The sequence below is a fragment of the Bombus pyrosoma genome, linkage group LG9 (assembly GCF_014825855.1).
Source record: "Bombus pyrosoma isolate SC7728 linkage group LG9, ASM1482585v1, whole genome shotgun sequence".
Lineage (NCBI taxonomy): Eukaryota > Metazoa > Arthropoda > Insecta > Hymenoptera > Apidae > Bombus > Bombus pyrosoma.
This window is the reverse complement of record NC_057778.1, coordinates 10,720,229-10,738,180: the sequence shown is the minus strand read 5'-3', so window position 1 is coordinate 10,738,180 and position 17,952 is coordinate 10,720,229. Positions and strand designations below refer to the sequence as shown.

Genomic DNA, 17,952 nt, shown 5'->3' with positions numbered 1-17,952 from the left:
CTAGCAGGGTATAAGCGGCGCTGCTCGCTACATCGTCAGCTACTTGTCACTCGGTCTTCGGTAGTCATACGTTAACCGAACATCGTATTCGCAGTGTTTTTTTATTGTATGAGTGTATACGTAGAATTTCTCGTCGAAGACAAGGCCGCTTAATTAATTCTCGTCGAGACGAAGCCACGAAAGCAATATAAATCACACGGAATTTGTGATTTGTGAGCAATTTTATTGTGCGTGTTTTACCTACCAGCACATCGAGACTAGATCCTTCGACGTGCCTCGGATATTAAAAGGGTTTCGCGATCCTTGAGGGTAGGATATTTTTCTCAGAGATTCTGTACAAGTGTGCGTTCACTTCCTTATTCATATTTTGGAAAACGTCGAAATTGATGTAGGTTTATATGCATTTACCGAAAAAATCTCCATTATTGATTTGGAGTAATAAGTACCGCGTAGTTGTATGCCCGTGTTTGATCATAAATTGCTCGAGTGCATTACATCGCTGATACTAAACAGTACAATAATTGTGTTTTCGATTAATTAACTATTTATCTCAATAACAGATAACAATCGTATATAATATATGGTTCACTTTTTATCTGATTTTTATTATCGTTTATTAAATAGGAAGCTTTTCTTTGATATTCCTTTTCTTTTTCCTTTTGTGATAACACGTGTAAAGTATTCGCTGTACGTTACTATATCTCCCATCGAAATTAAAATGTCGTTTTTCCATACAAAGTAACAGACTACTTCGACTGGTGTAATGTAGTAGTATACATATGTATGTAAGTAATGCTATTAGTTTCAATGAGCGTCATTTAAATTTAAGTCAAAGTATTTTGCAATTCCGATTAAACTAGGCGAATAATTATTTCATTTAAGGTAATATTCGGGATATTTACTATCTGTACATGCTTCTTTAGGAAATCGATGAAGCTCTTTTGTTTAATTTAAAAGTAGGTTAGTAGCAGTTGTAAGCATTATCCGGTTAAGTGTCTTTGCCGGTTCTTTCCAGATTCCATTAAACTTGACTGAAAAAATATCTTCTTAAAATAATCGATACTTTACATGTCGATTGTTTATTAGAAATAAGTATGTAATTTCTGTTATATGATCTATCAAGTTAAATATTTATAGATATCGTAAACAATAAGTGTCGCAAGACCATTTAAAGAGGACAATATTCATCCATCTCTACTGAATACAATATCGTTCTACTCACTATCAGGTGTCGAAATTCTTCGAATCTTCTAGCAAGCGTGCCAACTTGTACGTTCCAATGAATCTACTAAAATTATTATTGTCTTTTTTGCCGTTGGTTATTTGACAATAATTAAATTACCAATGATCTTCAGAAATGCATTCGTTTGACCTTCGCGTGACTGGGAACCAGCAGATATTTAATTTCCTCACACATACACATACAACTATAATATAAATACTATATCGACGGTGCCTAGAAGAGTGACACATTTAAAAAGTCGTCAATCGAAATATTTGCAAAAATTAATTTTAAAAATAAATTATTTTCTATTGATTAGGTAAAATTATTTCGTAACTTTATTTAATAAAATTATACCATTTAATGTCATAGTTCAAAAAGCTGTTTTCTTTAATAGTAAAAAAAAAAATTCTTTCTTTAATAGTAAAGTATATACAGGAACAATATTTTATTAAAAACCCATAAAATCCACGGAAAATTTTTTGTTATCAAATGATTCAATAATTAATAATCTTTTATTTCAAAGTTCTTGTTTCAAGCCAATTTTGTAATTTTACTTATTTTGTGACTCAATTTTAGATATCGGTCATTTTGGTACCACTCTTCTACTAACTTCTAGTAGAAATCAATGATATGCGATACATGAATACATATATAATATTCGGTATATATTCAATGCCAACACGTTTTGACAGGAATTCATTCGGACCATGAGCTGTGTGTTTCCTTTTTTCGAAACCGTAAAACCGGACTGACGGATAGTAACGTATATTGTTAAAGAGATATTGCGAAATCCTGTCTCCAATAAGAATTTTAACTTTAAAATAAGCGACATACAAAATCGTCGTTGCATATATCGTCGATAATTAACGAGCTAGGAAACAAAAAAGAAAAATAGAACGTGACTTAGAAGAGATGAAAGACACAGCGAGTAAGAAATACGAAAAACTTTTCGAAGATAATGAACTTGATGCTGCCACCGCAGCTACTGACAAGGAACACAACGAAAATGTACCGGTGAAAGAGGTAAGAATTATCTTAAATTATAATAATATCGCATTATCGAATTTACAGCATTGTTAAACATTCCCATGCAATTTTTTATTTATCTATTTAATATTAATTATTCTTTATAATGTATTTTTTCCTTTAACTATATTATACGGCATTATGTACGCTGTTTTATTTTGTAATAAACAAGGTTTAGTCTTCAATATCATAGCTTTTCCTTATTAAAAAAGGAACAGTTCTGAGTGACATTATTTATATTTTATTATTAGAAGCATAAGAAAGAATTAAAATGAATTGTAAACTTAGAGTGTGAAATGAAGAATTGTTTAGAATACGTTAACATGAAAAGTTCATTGCAACCATTATGTCTTCAAATGTTTCGCTATTGATCGAATATTTAGCCTGCCAACAGCACATTCTGGAGCTCCTATTGTTACCTCTGATTTCATCTACGAGCAATCTTTTTCTCATTTCGTTGTTGAGATATGTCATTTTTATCTTTGTTAAAAAAGTTCATTGAAAACAATCGTATCTATAACGCATCTATACATTTTTTCTTGGATGGATTATCTAACACATTGAAGATAATGAGAATTACCTAACTATTAGAACAAATGGTATTGATTGTGAATGATAATTTTCTGACGTTAAAACACAGGCATGATGCAGCATTTTGAAATGTTTGCAATGATAGTGTAGGCAGCAAATATTCTGAACATGTTGACCTAAGGTAATAAGTGTAGCAATGTGGCCTTGCGCATTCTATGGAAAACGGATCGATAATTGCTAGAATGGAAAATCGAATATTTACGATTTGTACAATATTTTAAAGTTGATGTTGCATGGAATTTTTTTACAGCCAACAATTGAAATTCTGTTTCCCTTGTTACTTTGTAAATTGAATATTCGAAATGAGTACGTATAAAATTATAGATATAATTATATGTTATATAAATGGTAGTTCCTAGAAAAATAATTCCCCCTTCCGTAATCTAGGAATCAGTTTGTACAGTCGAAAGTATTGGAACGTTATTTCAGGCATAAACTGCGTAATACAATACTTTCAAATACGATAATGGAAAATACATGTAATAGGTATATATATTAATTAGTTATCGTAAAGAAGTTATTATTATACCTATATATAATAGATAAAACATTTATAAAAATTATATATATTGAATACAACCATCTGTAATATTCAGTAAATTCGTAATACTTGATAGAGTCATTCAGTTTTTACTAATATCCTTAGATCATATTTGAAGTAAAATAATAATAATATGTAAATTATATATTTGTCAATAGTTTCGTGAATTTTTCAAGGTTAGAAATTATGGTTAATCATATTTCAATGTCTTTACCTTACAAGATAACATTATTTTAAAAAAAATTTATCGTGAAATATGCTTATTCTATAAATGTTTTGTTATTCTTGCAAATATATTGCACCCATTTCTGTGTTAGATTGATACGCCCTATAATACAAACAGAATACAAGGTACACGTGTCACCTTACTAAACGTCGGTCTAACACTGATGATTTATGTTATATTTTTCAAGTGCAAATAAATTAAATGCAGTTACAACTTCATTATGTACATATATTTATAAACAAAATATTATTTATGTTTATATTTTTTATATAAAGATATTTTGTAATTCCTTTGATGTATACTGTAAAATGTGGAAAACCCTTAATGGGTTTAACAATGCGTCATCAATATCGGCAATATATATCTCGGAGTAGCAAGTGTTTTGATAGCAAAAAAGATAAATATTTTTGTCAAAAAGACAATGTGTCCAATTTTATTAAATTTGTTATCTGTTACTTTAAAATGAACGAAAGTTCGTGATAAAGGTTAGAAAATCATTTTCATGTCTGTTAAAGTTGGGCGAGCATTTGAAAAATATTGAATAGAAAACATTTAGTTTTCATTTTTTAAGGGGAAAGATCAAACATCAGAAATGTGGTTAACAACAGCTGAAGCAGCCAGCCTTGGTGCTGAGGAAGTAGCAGCTAGATTACATGTTGACATAAGAACAGGTCTTTGGTGGCAGGAGGCTGATCATCGAAGACAATTAGTTGGATTCAATGAGTTCAGTGTTAAAGAGGAGGAACCAACATGGAAAAAGTATCTTGAACAGGTACCTGAGGGGTTTTCAGTGTATTATTTAATTTTAAATTAATATGAATAATAGAGTATAAAATTTATTATATCCTTTTCTTTTTGCAGTTTAAAAATCCTCTAATTCTGTTACTTCTTGGTTCTGCCTTCGTCAGTGTATGTATGAGGCAATTTGATGATGCAGTCAGTATTACAGTGGTAAGTTTATCATAGTTCCTGTCAGCGTGATATTTCTCAAATTACATTTTAATTAACATTTACACTAATAAAGTATATCTCTTCTTAGGCTATCATAATAGTAGTGACAGTTGCTTTTGTACAAGAATATCGTTCTGAAAAATCCTTGGAAGAATTAAATAAACTGGTGCCACCAACTTGTCACTGGTAAGAAAATTTGTATTATTTATCAAATATTTGTCCAATAAAAATTATGTAAAATTATATTAAGTATAGTAAAGATAAAAATTGTTGATAACATTTATTTAAATTAACATTTCCTCTAGAAATATGGTCTTTGGAGGATATATTAACCCTTTGTATGGAGTATTACTTTGCTTTCTTAAAACAGAAGATATAGTATCCAATTCCAATCAGTAGATTAATAAGGTGAAATTCCTTCCCCTTTATTTAGAATGTCCAATTTTAAAGATGCACAGTTCTAGGTTGAGAATGGAAGTTAAACTTTTTAATTTAATTTTATAATATGCAACAATGTTTTAAAAGGTGTTAGAAAATTTTGATATCAAAATAATTCTTTGAATATTTTTTTACAGCGTAAGAGAAGGCTGCGTAGAAACATTTCTCGCTCGCAATTTAGTTCCTGGTGATGTAGTTTACTTAAATATTGGTGATAGAGTACCTGCAGATATCAGGATATTTGAAGCAATAGATTTAGCAATTGATGAGAGTAGTTTTACTGGAGAAACTGAACCAGCACAAAAATCAACAGCTCCATTACTTAAAACTAATGGATTAACAACAAAGAGAAATATTGCGTTTATGGGTACATTAGTGCGTTGTGGCAATGGAAAAGTAAGTTCTACTAAATTTTAATGGGTTCATAATGTAGCAATTACGTACAATTAATTTAAATGTATAAAAAATATTCTATAGGGTATAGTAGTGAATACAGGAGAAAAAAGTGAATTTGGAGAAGTTTTCTCAATGATGCAGGCCGAAGAAGCTCCAAAAACACCACTTCAAAGAAGTATGGATATTTTGGGTACTCAATTATCCTTTTACTCATTCTGCATTATCGGTATTATTATGCTTCTTGGCTGGATCCAAGGCAAAGCTATACTCGAAATGTTTACCATCAGTGTGAGTTTAGCAGTAGCAGCTATACCAGAAGGTTTGCCTATTGTTGTAACTGTGACCTTAGCATTGGGTGTTATGAGGATGGCTAAAAGAAAAGCCATTGTGAAGAAATTACCAACAGTGGAAACATTGGGTAAATATATGTGCAACAGAGTTTCATAATCATTTATCAAAGCTAGACAAAGATATATAGGTATTATGTCGTCAAATGCGTAGGTTGTGTAAACGTGATATGTTCTGATAAAACTGGTACTATTACGAAGAATGAAATGACTGTAACCATTCTGATGACACCGGAAGGATACATAGCTGATGTTACTGGAGCTGGTTATAATGATAAAGGAGAAGTACGAATTCGAAAATGTGACAACATGGACCTTGCACGTACGGCCATCAGCAACATGTTGGAAGTAGGATGTGTTTGCAACAATGCTATACTGCAAAATGATACTTTACTTGGTCAACCAACGGAAGGTGCGTTGATAGCGGTGGCAATGAAATACGGAATGTACGGAGTTGCTGATAGATATCTACGATTACAAGAATATCCATTTTCATCCGAACAGAAAATGATGGCTGTAAAATGTACTCCCAAATACGGAGAGGTAAATAATAATTTGTTAAATAATTCTTTAATTATTAATACCATTCATATTAAATATTTTTATTATATTTTTGTAAATATATGTTACAGAATAAGCAAGAAATATATTTTGTAAAAGGTGCTTTGGATAAGATTTTACCGTTATGTACCAAGTATTCTATCAATGGTCAAGTACATTCTTTGAATCAAAAAAAAGACGAAGAATTTTTAACAGAAGCTTATGATGTTGGACAACAAGGATTAAGAGGTGCGTTTTAATGACGATAATAATTTCAATTTCTTTACTTAATATTTTTTAATATATTTACAGTAATTGGATTGGCACGTGGTACATCGTTGCAAGATCTAATGTATGTTGGTTTCGTTGGTATATGCGATCCTCCACGACCACACGTTCGTGAATCTATAACGACTCTTATAAATAGTGGTGTTAAGGTAAAAATGGTTACTGGCGATGCCAAAGAAACTGCATCCGCAATAGGTACAACATAGATTTATTGAATTTTTTATAGTTTGTAAAGATATTGCAAGAATAATGCATTGTAACATATTTTTTTATTTTAGCAAGTATGATTGGGTTAGATGTACTTCATTCACGGCTAATCTCTGGAGATGAGATTGATTTAATGTCCGAACACCAGCTAGAGCAATGTATCAATAGCGTTAGTGTGTTTTACCGCGTTACGCCTAAGCACAAATTGTGTATCGTAAAAGCCTTGCAGAGGGAAGGAAATATAGTGGGCATGACAGGAGATGGTGTGAATGATGGAGTTGCTTTGAAAAAAGCAGATATAGGCATAGCCATGGGTAAAAATGGTACTGATGTTTGTAAAGAAGCTGCGGACATGATTTTGGTGGATGACGATTTTGAAACTATTATGTACATATTAGTTTCTTCTTTAATAATTCTCAACATTTTTTACATTCACTTTACTTTAATTGTATATATCTTTTAGTGCTGCAATTGAGGAAGGAAAAGGAATTTTTCATAATATACGAAATTTTGTAAGATTTCAATTAAGTACTAGCATAGCTGCTCTATCTTTAATTGCACTTGCTACTTTGATGGGTATACCAAATCCATTAAATGCGATGCAAATTCTATGGATTAATATTATTATGGATGGACCACCTGCTCAAAGGTAATGTAGAAATCAAAAGAGTTCTCTATGATACATTAGATGGTTCTAGATACGTTATCATATTTATATATTTAATTATTTCTTATAGTCTTGGCGTTGAACCAGTTGATAAGGATGTCTTAAAACAAAAACCACGCAACACAAAAGAACCAATGATCACTCGACAGCTTATTATTAATGTATTGTTATCAGCTACTATTATTATTATTGGTACTTTGTGGGTTTATAATAACGAGGTACGAAATTTATTGTAAAGAACATTCATGTTTTATAAACTTTATAACTTTTCTCGTGTCTTGTTTTTATTAGATGACGACTGATGGTAACACTGCAAGGGATACAACCATGACATTTACATGTTTCGTTTTCTTCGATATGTTTAATGCTCTAAGCTGTAGATCACAGGTAAAAAAAAATAATGAAATTGTTTAACATTGAAATATATATATTTTCCATGAATTAAACATGTCATAAACATTTCAGACCAAATCAATATTTACTATTGGTTTATTTAGTAACAAAATGTTCCTGGTAGCCGTAACATTATCAGTAATAGGACAGATGCTAGTGATCTACTTTCCACCGTTACAACGAGTTTTCCAAACCGAAGCACTTTCGGCAGTAGGTGCGTATTTTAAACGAAGCTTTTATAATATTTCATTTTTATTTTTTAACTTTTGAAGGAAATATTTGTTTCTGTTTTCAACAGATATCTTGGTTCTTGTTGGAATCACGTCAAGCGTTTTCATAATTAGCGAGATAAAGAAATTAATAGAAAGGCAGCTGTATAACCTACGAACAGGTACACGATATTATAATAAATCCGAAATGGATTTTGTATGACAGTTACAGTCTGCCGAAGATAAGGCGGACAAGGATCATTTGGAATAAAATACCCAATACACATCGTACGGGTAGTAGTCATTCGTTTATCAATAATATCTCGCTATACACTCGACTATGCTTGCACATTTGTAAACTTGTATGTGCACTTGTCACGGAACGAACACTTTCTGCGTCTAACTAAACGCGTTTAACTAAGATTTAAAATGACTGCGTTTTTTAAACTTTACAAATTTTTCTGCCTTTCTGATGTACGATACCCGATTTCTAGGCGCTAGAATCTAACCGTATTTTGTCTTCACGGTGATTATATTGGACACGTCATAGACTCTAGAAATGCTATGCACATTCCACAAATTTTTCATAGACGATCAATTTTAATGATATTACTCGTAATTGTATTTGTAGTAATTTCTGCATCGATTTATAATATTCTAATGTCTAATACATTTTTTCATTCATCTGACTAACGAAGTAATTTGTCTTTAGAGATAAATACATAGACTCATTTCTACTTTCGCGAACTCGTATTGTCGAACAAAAGGATTCATAACCCGCGGCGAAGAAACATAATATTTACATGTTTACAACGTAATTAAGCATATCGATTGATTGCATTTAAAAATACAATTGGTTATGATTGGGAGAATAAATGATCTTGTAATGTTCCTTAATTCCATAGCGTGACTCGATGTGTTTCTGATAACAAGAAAAGATGTAAGGATATAATGAAAGTATTAAAAGTTACATATTGTATGTTATTATTGTGCAACATAGAATATATGTAATCATTTTCTTGTAATCCGAAGCAAAATCGTGTATGTACTATATGTCATTTCACAAACGATCACCCTATATGATAATAATCACAACTCATAGAATGATTATTAACTAGATGTCTTAATAGCGCAATTTAATACTCCTTATCTTAATGAATTCCCTCAAGGGCACTGAAAGTTTTGTATTGATACAGATCTGGTCCTCCATAACCATAGAGTAATTTTCCCCTGCCATTTTCATCATAGTATGGGTAGCGATATTTAGGCCTATAAATAATCAGTTAATAATTAATAAAATCTTGTGATTGCATTTATTTTTAAACAAAAATCGATGCATATGTATTTTACACCTTTAGACGATTATTTCTTTAATAATATGTATGTAATATTACAAATTGTAATTTAGCATGAGATCATTGTAATCCTTTTTACAACTGTGTAACAGCGAACCATTGTTTACCTCCTTTCAATATGTTTAAAATATGAATTTATCCTCTTTGTATGTTTCTTTAATCTCTTACCGTTCAAAATACTGAAAATTAGGTGCCTTTGGTTGAGCTATCGTCGCCGCGGTTTCGACGATTAATCCAAGTAAAGAGGCAACGATTATTGTAGCAAAGATCATGGTCGTCCACTGAAAGTAGACCAGTTTGTATTAGCATGTCGAAACGAAAATATGCGAAAAAGTATCCTACATTTAGCGTATACATATATATTAGATGAATCTATTAAATGTTTCATAATAAATAGCACGAAAAAGAAAAAGAAATGAGCATCGTTTTATGTAGCACGTACACCGTAAACAGGTCAAGAAGTACCTACTTTAGACCTACTTTAGCCAAAGATTACATATTCCTTGAATCCTTTTTAGTTTACTGTAAATGTTTGCACAAGCATAATTTTATTTACGTATGTTTCTTTACTTGCACATTTATCTTTATTTTTATTTTGAAGTTTTATTACGTTCGTTTTTTAGTTCGTTTACTTACAGGAGCGTGTCTTGCCATTTCGGTGACAGCAAGGTAATAGTTTCAATTTGCAGAACGAAAAGCAAGTTCGTCACAAAGCGTAACACTAGTAATGCGAGTGTCTTTATTCCAATGTATCGGTTTTCACCGAAATATAAGTAATGTAGATTATTTTAATTGAGAAAGAACGAGAGGAAGACGATACTGCGGCCCGTACGATCGGTCTGTTTCCGTTTTTCTGATTCTACTTGATAGTTTGCCTTATTTCGAAGTCCGTTACTGTGCCTCATTCCGTCCCCACTTCGCCTTTTTTTTGTATGAAGTGAAAGTCGTACATTTTACATACGCGCACCTGCTAACATTGTGACGAATTGAATTTTTACGTACTCCTGTTATTTGGAATTCGTCGAAAGTCGATTATACAATTGACAATTGACGAAATTCCTTGAAAAAAGCATGACCTTGAAATCTAAGTAAATATGCATACTTTTAAAGCAGAATATATTTTTTTAAATAAAAAGGAAGACGAAGAAGAATTGTATTTAAATATAAAGTATAATATATTTCAAAATATTATGTACAAGATAGAATACTATTTATCCAAGTTAAATACTTGAAAGAAAAATGTTTATTTTGTTTTACTAAAATACATTTGATTTTTTACAACAATTAGCGTAATCAATTTTACTTATAAGATAGTTTTCATTAATTTTTGATATATTTCTTTTTGCAGATTAGCGATTTCCTATTAGTTTTTACGCAGATTTTGTGGATGGCTCCTGGATTCCGACTCCCATACCGACCTTTGCTATTGCGATCTCTCCATGACGACCATTTTCCTTCTCGTATCTGATTCTTCTCTGTTTCCCATCTTCTGGATCAAAGTTCCATTGTGTTTTCTGCGCAACAATTAGCATACGATTATTCACTTAATGCAAGTAATCGTACTATTCTTAATTACATTTTCTCAGAACTTTTATTTTAACCTTGATTTTCTGTTTCACAGAACGTTATACTTGCCTTGTGGATGAGCGGTATCCCCGCTACGTTATACTGAACTAGATCGTGAATAAATGAAAAAATGTGGAAGACATCGGCGGCTGATACGATTCCATCAGCGTTAAGCAGCAAGATAAGAAAAATCGAAATTGTCTAAAATGTCCAAAAATTTATCGATGTAATTCAATCCTAAGTCTATATGCATAGAATAGTATATAATAAACGCGTATTCTTGCATGATTATTTTGTAAATTATTATTCTTTATTTAAGCATGTTCAATCAGTATAAGAATGCTTTATACTAAATTGTTATGTAAATGTAAAATTCACAGTTTTTATTTTGAGCTATAATTTTATATCTTCTTCTATGTATTCTATTACATTATAGTTATTAAATTTCTCAATGTTTTATTCATATTTCTCTTGTGCCTACAAAAAATTAGAAAGAAGATTAGCACCGAACGACGACATTAGTAAATTCAATCTATTTATACAAATGTGTCATCATTTTCAAGCTATTACGAAACTATTCTGCGAATTCACCCGTATCGATTATACCACGTAATTTTGAAACACGTCATGCACGAACGTAACTTATCCCTCTTATTAAGTTCAAGCATGCGTTCGAATATAAAATAACCTCAATAATTTCTCTTATTTTTTCCCCTGTAAATAACCACAAAATACAAGTTTTACATCTCTACTACTCATTCTAACTGATTACTAGCTTCAAAACCACTTCAGAGAAGGAACTAAAAAAACGATCGAAAAATCGCTGTTTGCAATTGTATAGTAAATTGTAACTACCAAACTACGAGGGAAATCCATGTTGTTCCTCTTCGAGGTGGTCACGTAGGATCACGTTGACGATAGCCTGATTGATGATATCGGAATGAGCGCGGAATACCAACTAACATTGCTCCGTGAGGACACCGTGAAAAAGAAATCAGTTGGTATATCATGGAAGTCTGGCGCAATGCTATTAGTGAAAGTAAAGAAATCCGATGTCGAGGAAGGAGGCGCGAATCGTTCGAAGAACAACGCTACTGCTCAACGCTTCGACGATTGATAATTCTATCACGAAAAAATCACAATGTATTCTATGCACGAAATTTTCACCCACTCGAAAGACATAAAGGTGAGTGGGCACCATGAATGATGGGATATTGCTTTCCCTGTCTTCCTACCTGGAGGTTCGATAAAAGAAAATGCGCGCGAGCCACGTGTTAATATTAATCTGCGCGGTAAGTGGATCTACGCTCGGCTATATCGATCGTGATCTACAGTAAAAACTTATCAGAAAATCGTTTCATAATTGTTTTATTGCATGTACAGCTGTGCATAGTAGTCCGGTGCGAAGGAACTGTTTCAACTCGAGTCGCTAGGACACTTCCGTTTGGTTTGTCTCCCTCGAGATGGATGGCCATGATTCGTTCGCTATGGTCTAGTGGAAGATTTTGGGAATGGCCAAGAAACGGTGTGGATGGTTTTCTGAGACTGGTAGCTTCTCCGGACACTAGGAAGAAGATGATGTTTGAATTCAGACCAGAAGATGGACCTCGTGCCTCGTTTGATTATCAGAGACGCTATGGCTATCGAGGACAACGACTGATTGAATTGCTTGGTTCTGGTTTTCATCCGGATGACGTGCCTTATCAAGAACCGTTACCTGCTTCCGTGTTGGTACCTCCTCCGCTTCCCTTCTAATTGCTGTGTATTTTATCAATTTATATGGATTTATATGAAGGAATACGAAAGCGATAGAAAATAGAAAGGAGTGATTAAATGTGTTCTTCAATCAAAGTGAAAAATGGAATTAGACAGCCAGAATTTTAATGTAGTCTATATGAAGACCGGTGTCTCTGTTCCTCCAGGTTGTTTGCCATGTGTTTGCTGCTGTATAGAAGTTGAGGAGTGCCTGAAATCAATGATATTGTGTTTTAAATGTCCTGTTTTTGTAATGGAAGCCGATTTTTTTAAGTAGATGTACCTTCGATTCGACGTCTCTCCAGGGCTTTGCGTAGTCGCTGCTGATACAGCCGTCTGGGAAGACCAAGTGACCTCCTACGGCTAGACCGATGTTTATGTAAGCCTGTTAAAACGTGGAATATGTTAAATGAACATATTTAGAATTAAAGATTATAGAAAAGGCATAAGTCATATTCTTCTTCTGTAAGAAAGCAATTTTTAAATTCAATTCTTCAACTACTTAATGCACATGCTCGTGACATGTACAATATATTACTCTAAGTAATTATTACTCTAAGTAATTTAATTAGATCCAGGTACTACGATATTTTATATTAAAATATGTACGTATTTTAGCCGATTTTTATTATAAAAAGATTTAATTGTTTATGTTACTAAACCAAAGAAAGATTTGTGCATGAAGGAATTAGTTTACTGTTCTTTTTTCTACAAAAATTGTGCATTTGTTGCCAAGTCTTACATTTTTTAAGGTTGTTCTACATTTCAGTTATGTATTTCTTCCAGCTACCAAATAGTATAAACATCAGAAAGTTACTAAAAATAGACTTGTCATATTCCTTCCTTGTGATCTTAGATTGTTAGCAGTATTACAAGACGAACAGATAAAGAAAGATGGTGAAAGTAGTTACATATTTGCAGTTTAAAGTACTAACCGGATTATTGAACAAACTTGGTGGAACTTCTTGATCGCCATACTGTTCTCCATCAACCTTGAGCGTGATTCGATCGCTTTTCCATTCCAAATCGTACACATGATAATCATCTGACCATAAATTCGTTGAAGTCTTTTTAGGAAGCATTAATCGATTATCACGTGGAGAATGTTGGTTTATGGTCGTCGCATGAGCTCCAGCTATAAGAATGTGTCCGCTAATGTCGTTTCCTTCTCGCGTTTTGAGGAATTGATTTCCGTTTGAATGAGCCACTATGATGTCAGAATAGAGCGGCGAATTTGCTGTATATTCGTTTATGTTCTCTAGAGTGAGTACTAAAATATAACAATGAATTATACACCATTTACTAAATTAAATAATCAATCTTGATAACTGAACTTTTTAAAATAGTGACACAAAGTACAGTACAGAGCCTCCTATATCCGTACTAATAAGGAGACAAAATTGTCCGGATAATGAAATCTTCGACAAAAAAAAAAAATAGAGATAAAAAAAATTGTTAATTTGTTCCACTATTTAAGGATTTCATATTTCTCTGGCTGCTAGAAGCCATTGAGGTCTTTTATTGAATTATTTATCATTTATTTGTACATAATCCTTGTCTCGCGGCTTATGATAGTTTCTGGTTTGTATAATACATTCCGCTTTTTCTACAATACATTCTGGTATCTATATTAAGATATAGATATATCTTAGATATAGATATAACTGTCACTGTAACAATAGATATAGATATAACTGTCTATATCTATTTGTTCAATTTTCAGTATGTATCTCAATTTTTCTATGTTTATGACACATTTGTCACTCATAAACTATATATCGTATTTTGGCAAGTATTTTTTGTAGATGTGAAAATAAGTCATATAATAATATACACATTCAATAACATATATCTACGTACATAGTACGTAACGAGAGTTCGGATGCAAGAGGCTCTACTGTATATTAACCGGTATATTTAGCAGTTAACAATTAATTAGCGAAATATCATAACTATATAAAGATCCACAAAATGTACGATAGAACTTACAAGGATATAACCAGTCACCACGAGGCAATTTGGCACGGATTTGAATGCGTCCGTACTGAAAAGCGAACGATGACTTGGTATTTAATCGTCCTGATATAACAGGCGGTAAAATGTACGCTGCAAATGCATTTCGTTTGCAATCATCGGTATTAGCTACGCCTGTACAGCTAAAGAGACATTCAAGATTTTTAACATGACGATTATGACTTCATTATGATTGACTTGTTGATAATTAAATTTTTACCTCGTCAAAGTCAGATTTCCGTTTGTAACGAAGTTGTGACCAAACTTATCATTGATGAAAGTTGGTTTAATATGCAAAATACCATCTTTGACTTCCACGTTGTCGCTATTCTTCATATATACGACAAATTCAAAATTCTAAAATAAAACAATAAATTTTTAACTGGCTTAATTCGATTTTATCTATGTTATTCCTTAACATATTAGATTTATTATTTCTACAGAGAACAGAATATATTCTCCTATCTTCTTTAATAATTTAAAACTATCTATAAATTCAAACGTGGCTAGCATATTTACCGGAATGCCAGAAAAACGTTCGAGGTTCGTCCAAAGATTCGTATTAAGAAAATCGAAATTTTCTTCGAAGATCGTTTGTCCCGGACAGATAGTTTTTCCTTTCGTCTGCTGATATATAGAACTACCTTCAAAGATTTTAGTCTGAGATGGTGTGGTACAGGTGATGTTATCTGTGGTACCTCCGTCCACTGGAGTTCCATCGTAATTGTAAAATTCTAAAAACAGAAGGAATAAAATGAACAGTCAAAGTTTTACAGAGAAACAGTACCAAAATCATTTCTTTTATTTTCAACAAACCTTTGACTTCATATTGTTGGTCAAGTAAATTATAACCAAGACCTTCGTAAACGACATGGAGCCAATAATAAATTTTGTCGCCTCGTTTTAATCTCGTGCTTCTATCTTCATAAGTCCAACGGCCATTTTTCTTTTTTATGATGTCCCTGGCAATAGTACCCGCTTCAAGGCTGTAGAAATCGTCGTTAAATTTTACGTGAAATGCGACCAAACTGATACCATCCTCATCTGAGTAGAAAAAGTATTTTCTTCGTCAAAAATTGTCAGTGCTTTTAGAGATACATTAATCTCACGATATACAATTTAAAATAGTAGAACTTTGTAAATATGTATAAATATAGCTGTAAAAAGTCAAATAAGAGATTCGTGCGCAGGGATTTATTTTATCTACAATAATTTACATGATAATGAGTACTATACTTTGGATACTTATTTACATATTTTCGCATTATTATGAAAAAATGCATTATTATAATGGTAAAATGTATCATCGAAGAAACCTATTCAGAGTACAATACAAATTTTTTTGCATTAATTTAATTCAAAATTATCGGTGATAATCTTTTTTTTATACAAGTATAATCTTGTTTATTGTTTGATATATCGTAATGAGGAAATTTCAAGTGCATTACTATTGTATCAATGTGCGTGCAATGTACAAATTAAAATATGCAAATTCTCTATTGAGCCATCAATCAAAGATTATCACTGGAACTATAGAATTGTGCAATTAGAAGCGTGAGTAATTTCTTTTGGGAATTAAAATATTACACTTACAATTGTTATATCAAACGCAAAAAGGGTATTGCAAGGTATTTTATACGTGTTTTTCGTGCATATACAATTTTCGTACTCTTTAAACAAACACATTCCTTTCGTTAAGATGTAAAATATTTCCTTGTTCCTGTTCACCTTCAACGGTTACCTTCATCAACCATTTCATTTGAATAATTTTTAGAGATGCACCGACTAAATCGACCAATAAATTGGCTTTCAAAGCTATCGCCGATTATTGTCAGACACGTCTAAACCCAAACAGAAAATTGTTTAACTTTTTTCTTATTTTTATTTTATTATAAAATTAAAAAATAATGACGAATGTTTCTAGTTAATTGGTATTTATTTAGTTCATGTATCTGTAAGTACATTTAATTACTTAGGTTATTTAGTTAATTTAATTAATTAGGTTAATTATTAATCTGTGTTAATTATGTACCTGTAAGTAAATATACTATGTTATTGCATATTGAAAAATATTAAAATTATACTAATGAAAAAAATTATACTAAAATAAAAAAGAGAGAACATTGTATTTTTATTTCTATGCTTTAGCAAGATGCCTTAGCACTTAAGCCGGATAATCGACCACAAGTCGGTACATCTCTCATTTTAACAAAATAACAGAACACTAAAGTTGCACAAAGATACTGGTACCAAGCGAATATACATATAGACAGACACCAAAAATAAGGAATCCTACTCACCTGGAATAGACATCCGTAATCCTTTTGGATAAAGAGGTTCTACGCTCGCTGCTGGAGGAACATATTGTGCTGAATTTTCTTGAATTACTACGTTAAACAATAAAATGACATTAAAAAGTAACCACTTTGTTCCGAGAACGTTCATGATGACCACGTTCGATGATGCTGCTGGTTCAAGCGATACTGAGGAATAGAACGCCGCTGTGGCGTTTTATTAGAAACAGGTTTTTATATAAATGCATACATATAAACGTATATTTATCTCTATGAAGCTTCCCATCTCGGAAATGATCTTTCACTCTTTTGCGGATTGGCGATTCTTCGACTGACGCTAAAAATCTCTATCCAGTTAATCGAACAACGTAAAAATCATGAACTACAGAAATGATTAGTAATTGGTTTGATTCATTTCGTTGATTGTCAATACATACGTATATTCTTTATATTGTTGATTCGATGAAACAGTCCAAAAAGTGAAGTTAAAATTCGAACTAATTTATATATCTTATTAATCTTTAAATATAATGCGAAATTTACTTTTTAATTTATTTTTTGTTCCAATAATTTTGATTTTCAATTGCTATTTTAATTACAGACAGCAAAATTCAGTAGGAATATACAATTACGTAAAAATGATTAATTATTGTTCTTTGAAATATTGTAATTGTCGTAAATTATTAATCGTCGCTCAATTTCTTTTAATCGAGTAAAGATAATATTTAGCTAAAGTAAGGAAATATATTAATTAGTTTATATTACGCGATATTCTCGGTTTTCCCAGTATTTTGTAAGAGTTGAAGAATTTCTCCGATAGATAAAACGTTTCTCGATTACGATATGTATTGATACTAATATATGTTTCTTGTCTGTAGTAGTAAATGATTGTTGGTATCATTTCATGATTTATGTATTCATTTC

At 31.7% G+C, this 17,952-nt stretch overlaps 5 protein-coding genes across 6 annotated transcripts; 2 read left to right on the top strand and 3 right to left on the bottom strand.

Annotated features, from left to right (window-relative positions):
• The first annotated feature begins 61 nt into the window (after nucleotides 1-61).
• Nucleotides 62-11,257, top strand: LOC122571002 (calcium-transporting ATPase type 2C member 1). 2 transcript variants are annotated; one of them, XM_043734126.1, is made up of 17 exons: nucleotides 62-309; nucleotides 1,918-2,248; nucleotides 4,166-4,381; nucleotides 4,471-4,560; nucleotides 4,649-4,746; nucleotides 5,136-5,394; nucleotides 5,476-5,812; nucleotides 5,896-6,284; nucleotides 6,374-6,530; nucleotides 6,594-6,764; nucleotides 6,848-7,163; nucleotides 7,240-7,425; nucleotides 7,514-7,661; nucleotides 7,735-7,830; nucleotides 7,909-8,050; nucleotides 8,135-8,227; nucleotides 11,022-11,257. In XM_043734126.1, the coding sequence occupies exons 2-17, from the start codon at nucleotides 2,138-2,140 to the stop codon at nucleotides 11,075-11,077; spliced, it is 2,865 nt and encodes a 954-aa protein (XP_043590061.1). In that variant the 5' UTR covers nucleotides 62-309; nucleotides 1,918-2,137; the 3' UTR covers nucleotides 11,078-11,257. The 2 variants fall into 2 exon arrangements, with proteins under 2 accessions (XP_043590061.1, XP_043590062.1); XM_043734127.1 differs by lacking the exon at nucleotides 11,022-11,257 and having other exon boundaries at nucleotides 63-309; nucleotides 4,181-4,381; nucleotides 8,135-8,942.
• Nucleotides 8,670-10,280, bottom strand: LOC122571012. The gene is made up of 3 exons (XM_043734145.1): nucleotides 10,037-10,280; nucleotides 9,569-9,681; nucleotides 8,670-9,314 (listed from the first exon to the last, which is right to left on the bottom strand). The coding sequence occupies exons 1-3, from the start codon at nucleotides 10,052-10,054 to the stop codon at nucleotides 9,197-9,199; spliced, it is 249 nt and encodes an 82-aa protein (XP_043590080.1). The 5' UTR covers nucleotides 10,055-10,280; the 3' UTR covers nucleotides 8,670-9,196.
• LOC122571011 lies at nucleotides 10,626-11,957 on the bottom strand. The gene is made up of 3 exons (XM_043734144.1): nucleotides 11,822-11,957; nucleotides 11,036-11,167; nucleotides 10,626-10,914 (listed from the first exon to the last, which is right to left on the bottom strand). Exons 1-3 carry the CDS (start codon nucleotides 11,840-11,842, stop codon nucleotides 10,771-10,773), a joined length of 297 nt encoding a protein of 98 aa, XP_043590079.1. The 5' UTR covers nucleotides 11,843-11,957; the 3' UTR covers nucleotides 10,626-10,770.
• Nucleotides 11,958-12,069: 112 nt separating this feature from the next.
• Nucleotides 12,070-12,812, top strand: LOC122571010. The gene is made up of 2 exons (XM_043734143.1): nucleotides 12,070-12,258; nucleotides 12,350-12,812. The coding sequence occupies exons 1-2, from the start codon at nucleotides 12,223-12,225 to the stop codon at nucleotides 12,719-12,721; spliced, it is 408 nt and encodes a 135-aa protein (XP_043590078.1). The 5' UTR covers nucleotides 12,070-12,222; the 3' UTR covers nucleotides 12,722-12,812.
• On the bottom strand, nucleotides 12,792-17,250 carry LOC122571005 (beta-1,3-glucan-binding protein 1-like). Its single transcript, XM_043734131.1, has 8 exons — nucleotides 17,035-17,250; nucleotides 15,551-15,778; nucleotides 15,254-15,468; nucleotides 14,955-15,091; nucleotides 14,711-14,877; nucleotides 13,657-13,991; nucleotides 13,005-13,106; nucleotides 12,792-12,932 (listed from the first exon to the last, which is right to left on the bottom strand). The coding sequence occupies exons 1-8, from the start codon at nucleotides 17,177-17,179 to the stop codon at nucleotides 12,831-12,833; spliced, it is 1,431 nt and encodes a 476-aa protein (XP_043590066.1). The 5' UTR covers nucleotides 17,180-17,250; the 3' UTR covers nucleotides 12,792-12,830.
• Nucleotides 17,251-17,952: the final 702 nt, after the last annotated feature.

Excerpts from the sequence above, each read along its gene's own strand:
- LOC122571002 (XM_043734126.1), top strand. The coding sequence starts at position 2,138 with ATGAAAGACACAGCGAGTAAGAAATACGAAAAACTTTTCGAAGATAAT. Across the intron at positions 5,813-5,895 it reads ACCAACAGTGGAAACATTGG|GTTGTGTAAACGTGATATGT; the intron begins GTAAATATATGT and ends TCAAATGCGTAG. Across the intron at positions 6,285-6,373 it reads GTACTCCCAAATACGGAGAG|AATAAGCAAGAAATATATTT; the intron begins GTAAATAATAAT and ends TATATGTTACAG.
- LOC122571012 (XM_043734145.1), bottom strand. Across the intron at positions 9,315-9,568 it reads AATTTTCAGTATTTTGAACG|GCCTAAATATCGCTACCCAT; the intron begins GTAAGAGATTAA and ends GATTATTTATAG.
- LOC122571011 (XM_043734144.1), bottom strand. The coding sequence starts at position 11,842 with ATGGATTTCCCTCGTAGTTTG. Across the intron at positions 11,168-11,821 it reads TGGATTTCCCTCGTAGTTTG|ACAATTTCGATTTTTCTTAT; the intron begins GTAGTTACAATT and ends TGGACATTTTAG. Across the intron at positions 10,915-11,035 it reads GGATACCGCTCATCCACAAG|AAAACACAATGGAACTTTGA; the intron begins GCAAGTATAACG and ends ATTGTTGCGCAG.
- LOC122571010 (XM_043734143.1), top strand. The coding sequence starts at position 12,223 with ATGCGCGCGAGCCACGTGTTAATATTAATCTGCGCG. Across the intron at positions 12,259-12,349 it reads TGTTAATATTAATCTGCGCG|CTGTGCATAGTAGTCCGGTG; the intron begins GTAAGTGGATCT and ends TTGCATGTACAG.
- LOC122571005 (XM_043734131.1), bottom strand. The coding sequence starts at position 17,179 with ATGAACGTTCTCGGAACAAAGTGGTTACTTTTTAATGTCATTTTATTG. Across the intron at positions 15,779-17,034 it reads ATTACGGATGTCTATTCCAG|ATGAGGATGGTATCAGTTTG; the intron begins GTGAGTAGGATT and ends TTTTCTACTCAG. Across the intron at positions 15,469-15,550 it reads CCAACAATATGAAGTCAAAG|AATTTTACAATTACGATGGA; the intron begins GTTTGTTGAAAA and ends TTCTGTTTTTAG.